Below are 4,896 nucleotides of genomic sequence, written 5' to 3'. Positions count from 1 at the left end.
GCATGTCGAGGGGAGAGGGTGAACGTGGCGTAGGTCTGCGCTACGCATAAGCCAGACACATGGATAACGCAATACCAGCGCTGCCTGGCAGATGGCGTTCTCCCGCTGGATCCGACGGAGGCTAGGAAGATAAAGAAGAACTCTAGCAAGTTCACCTTGATCGACGGCGAGCTGTAGAAGTTTGGGTTTACGCACCCACTCCTAGAATGTGTGCATGGAGAAAAATGTACAAGAATCATGGCCGAGCTCCATGAGGGTATATGTGGGAGTCACATCAGGGGTCGAGCTCTGGCGGCAAGAGCTCTCCGTGCAGGTTATTACTGGCCAACGATGAGGGAGGACTGCAAGAAGTATGCTCAATGTTGCAAGCAATGTCAGCAGCACGCCGATTGGCACAAGGCACCCCCAGAAGAGCTGAAGTTAATTTTTAGCCCCTGACCGTTTCACACTTGGGGAATTGACATTCTGGGACCCTTCCCATTGGCGGTCAGGCAGATGAAGTACTTGGTAGTGGCGATTGAATACTTCACCAAGTGGATCGAAGCGGAGCCAATAGCCCAGATCACTGCACATAAGATCGAAAGCTTTATATGGAAGAACATCGTGTGCCGGTTTGGTGTGCCTAAACGCCTGGTATCGGACAATGGGACTCAGTTTGCAAGTCACCTATTGAAGAAGCTCTACGAAGAGGTGGGAATACAGCAGGTGTTTGCATCCGTCGAGCACCCACAGACAAATGGCCAAGTAGAGTTTGCCAATCGTGTGTTGCTGAGAGGTTTAAAGAGAAGACTGGAGAAAGGTAAGGGATCGTGGGCTGAAGAGGTACCCCGCATAGTTTGGGCGTACCATACAACTGAACAGTCAGGAACCCACGAGACCCCGTTTAGCTTGGTTTATGGATGTGATGCGATGATTCCAGTTGAAATCCAGGAAAGCTCGCCGAGATTCCAGAACTTTGTGGCGGAAGACTCGAACGAAGAAAGAAGATTGAATCTGGATTTACTGGATGAGGTCAGGGAGGAGGCAAGAGTAAAGGCCGAGGCAGTAAAAAGGAGGATTGAGCGAAGGTATTACTCTAAGGTAATGCCAAGGTAGTTTAGAGGGGGCGACCTGGTGATGAGGAAGGCCCATCAGTACGAGATGGACAACTAGTTATCGCCTAAGTGGACGGGACCGTTCAGAGTAACCGAGGTGCTCGGGAACGGCGCCTACCGCTTAGAGACATTAGAAGGAGGGGCGATTCCTCGCACCTGGAATGCCACACATCTCTTATTATAATACAGTTAAAGCTTTGTAAGTAAAAACGAACATGAAGAAATTTACATGCTTTCTGTTAAAACAGTTTCAAGGGGGCACTCTTTTTTCCCTAAGGAGGGTTTTTAATGAGGCCACCCAATAAAGAAGAGTTTTCAAGCTTAAGTTTCTGAGATTGCAAGCTTGTTGTTTTGAAAGTTTTTAGAAAAAAGACCTTATCACTCGTACGTGATCTAAGGCAACGACAAAGTTATATTGCATGCTTTCAGTTAAAAGTTTTAAAAGTCCCCATCATTTTTCGGCGATTGGCGGCATCAGTTGAAAGTTTTAAAGTCCCCATCGTTTTTCGGCGATTGGCGGTATCAGTTGAAAGTTTTAAAAGTCCCCATCGTTTTTCGGCGACCGGCGGCAATAGTTGAAAGTTTAAAAGACCTCATCGTCTTTCGGCGATCGGAGGCACCAGTAATGATTAAAGACCTCAACGCTCTCGTGCGTCTTGAGGCAGCAGAAGAAGTGCTCCTCACCTTTGAGCGAGTGCAGGCGAGAACAGAAGAAGCCCTCCTCGCCTTTGAGCGAGTGCAGGTGAGAACAGAAGAAGCCCTCCTCGCCTTTGAGCGAGTGCAGGCGAGAACAGAAGAAGCCCTCCTCGCCTTTGAGCGAGTGCAGGCGAGAACAAAAGAAGCCCTCCTCGCCTTTGAGCGAGTGCAGGCGAGAACAGAAGAAGTCCTCGTCGCCTTTGAGCGAGTGCAGGCGAGAACAGAAAAAGTCTTCCTTGCCTTTGAGCGAGTGCAGACAAGAAGAGAAAAGTCCTCCTCGCCTTTGAGCGAGTGCAGGCGAGAACAGAAGAAGTCCTCCTCTCCTTTGAGTGAGTGCAGGCAAGAAGAGAAAAGTCCTCCTCGCCTTTGAGCGAGTGCAGGCGAGAACAGAAGAAGTCCTCCTCGCCTTTGAGCGAGTGCAGGCAAGAACAGATCGAAAGACCTCTCTGCACAAGCAGATAGAGGCAAGATTAAAAGTCCTCAGCGCGTCCAGGGGGGAGGAGATGTACACCCTGGGCAAGCTGAGGCACCAAAAAAGTCCTCCTCACCTCAGAGTGAGTTCAGGCAAGATGAACTGAAAGGTCAAGGGTGTTCGTGACCTTAAACGGTGGGAAGGGAAGGAAAACGCCTTTTCCCCTTTAAGTGAAACATCAATATTGACCCAGTAAGACCAGATAAAACTTCCACGCTTGCAGGCGGTGTGGAGATAGACAAAATCCTCTTCGTCTTAAACGAGTTCAGGTACGGCGATCAGAAGAGTTTCAGGCGATGACAGAAGTAAGGGGTCGCTTCGCTTGGCAGATCAGGTGAATTGTATTTTAATACCAGTTTGAGTTAAAACCTGCTGTTTAGTAAGTGATTTTACGCTAAGGTTTGTTGCCTTAAGTCCACAAGTTATATTAAATGTCATCGCTTAAGAGTTAATAGTTGCTCAAGTTTTACTTTGAGTTAACAGTTCGATAAATTGTTATAAGATTAACAGTTTGCTCAAGTTCAAAGCAGTGTGTGAGTGGTTAAGCCCGAGTATTGCTGAGCTAATTCGTTTGAGTAAGTTTCACCGGTTATGTTGGTTAACCACACAGCGAATAAGAGGCGTTTAAGGCGTGTAAAGTAAATGGAAAGACGATACACAGGAAGTGAAAATTATATAAGGAGTGGCAATTCAAGTTTGCATGCATATATAAACAATTACATAAGCAGTATAATTGCGGATAAACTTTTTACAAAGAAGAGGTGATGGAGGAAGGTAGCTAGTCTTCAGAAGGTACAATCTTCCCGTCCACCACCTCGTTGCAGATCGACACCATGGAAAGGTCGAGCTCAGGGTATTGGCATACGACTTGCTCCAGAGCGGCGTCAAACCCGACGGTGAGGACTTGGGCAGCGCTCTGCTCGAGCTCGTGTGTTTGTTTCTTCAGCTCTTCAGCTCTTCCGCTTCCTCACGAGCTCGAGCGAGTTCTTCAGCAGCTTTTTTGCCTTCGTCCCGAGCATGGGCCAGCTCTGCAGCGATCTTTTTGGCCTCCTCGCGAGCTTCGGCGAGCTCGACGAGAGCATTGTCCCTTTCCTTCTCGACCTTCCCAAGGAGAATCTCCCGATCTGCCGATCTCTTCTCGAGGTTCTCCACCCTGGACGCTTCCACCTTTTTTGCAGCCTCCAAATCTGCAACCTTGAGCCTATATGGGACCAGCTTGCTCTCCAAGTCAATCTTCTCTTGGAGTTGGAGGTGCAGTTTCTGGCGCAGATCGGAGGCTTCCTTGCGCGTGCTTCTTAGCTCCGCGTCCATTGCATCCTCCAGCCTTGAGTGTTCCAGCTCAGTCATCAGCAAGTTGCACGTGAGCTTTTCAGCCTTAGCCCTTATCATCAGGTTTGACTCCTTGAGCGTGGAGTTTTCCTCTTGAAGCTTCTTGAGTGAGCCCTTCACAGCTCTTGATACGAGCAAAGGAAGATCTTCCGCCATAGTCTTCAGTTGGGTTGTGAAGGGTCCCAAGGTCTCTTCGAAGGAAGTTGGGAGGCTTGAGGTTGCTGCTGGAGGTGTTGGAGGGGTTTGATGCTAACTTTCACCACCACCCTCTTGAGTTTGTAGGGCAAGGGGGGCTTCTAGGTGTGGTGGTGAGGTCGGGGATTCTGTTATTAGTGTTGGCGAGACCTGAGCGCCCTCATCTTCTCCTAACGCGGCCCCAACAATGGATGTGGTGGAAGGAGGACTCTCTCCAACAGATACGAACGGTGTTGAGGCGCTTGGAGGGTCCTCTGCGTAGTTAGGGCCGCTGCTTTCGACCACTAGGGGTGCGGCGGCTAGGGGCGTTGCTTGGACTGGTTGTAGTGGAGCTGGAGGTGAGGGAGGGGTTGGTATTGGGAGTGTAGGTGGTGTAGAGGTGGCCACCCTTGTCCTCTTAGTAATAAGGCCATCCTCAGTCTCTTCGTCGTCATGTTCTTCCTCTTGCACCACCTGAGGAGTCTTCCTTTTGGGTTTCCTCAAAATTAGTTTTTTCCTTTCTGGGGCGGGTAGTACCCCAGAAGAAGTTGGACCTCGGGGAGGAGTCTTGCCTTGGGCAGCGGCGATCTCCACCACCGAGTTAGTCACGGTTTGGGAGCCCGCCGCGAGCTTGTGAGATCGGGCGATCGCCCTCAATTCTGCCAGTTTTACTTTCCCCAACATGTTATCTGCACAAGGTAAAGGATAGATGAGCAACCAAGGCAGAAGCAGAACATGCGAGTATGTTCATACAGAGATAACACAAGTAGCACATGAATGAATGATTAATGCCAATACAGAATAATGGAATGCCAAAAATAGAGTGGTAAAGATTCTAAGTTAGTTTTAACGCGAAGTGAGAGACTTGGAGTTGAGGTAGGGGCTGACCTATGTGAGCTTCGAGTTGGCCCTCGTGGAACTCGAAGGAAATTATTGAGGCAGTGGGGAAGGTGATGTTGGCAGCAGCCACACTCTTCCAGAAGAGACAAAGATCTTTGTCTAGCTCCCCCATGTTGTCAGGACTTCTTGGAGTCTTTGTTCCCCATGTTTACCCAATACAGGGGGAAGCCGTCAAGCAGTGAGGGGTCTTGGTCGTTCTGGCACACCTTGACGAACTTCCCCTTCCAGTCT

At 49.4% G+C, this 4,896-nt stretch overlaps 1 protein-coding gene across 1 annotated transcript; it reads right to left on the bottom strand.

Annotated features, from left to right (window-relative positions):
- Positions 1-3,204: 3,204 nt before the first annotated feature.
- LOC137838399 (uncharacterized) lies at positions 3,205-3,747 on the bottom strand. Its single transcript, XM_068647644.1, has one exon. The coding sequence runs from the start codon at positions 3,745-3,747 to the stop codon at positions 3,205-3,207; it is 543 nt and encodes a 180-aa protein (XP_068503745.1).
- Positions 3,748-4,896: the final 1,149 nt, after the last annotated feature.

The sequence above is a fragment of the Phaseolus vulgaris genome, chromosome 4 (assembly GCF_000499845.2).
Source record: "Phaseolus vulgaris cultivar G19833 chromosome 4, P. vulgaris v2.0, whole genome shotgun sequence".
Classification (NCBI taxonomy): Eukaryota; Viridiplantae; Streptophyta; class Magnoliopsida; order Fabales; family Fabaceae; genus Phaseolus; species Phaseolus vulgaris.
This window is presented reverse-complemented; position numbering and strand designations above follow the sequence as displayed.

What these genes read in the sequence shown, in the direction of transcription:
- LOC137838399 (XM_068647644.1), bottom strand. Translation starts at nt 3,747, where the DNA reads ATGGCGGAAGATCTTCCTTTGCTCGTATCAAGAGCTGTGAAGGGCTCA.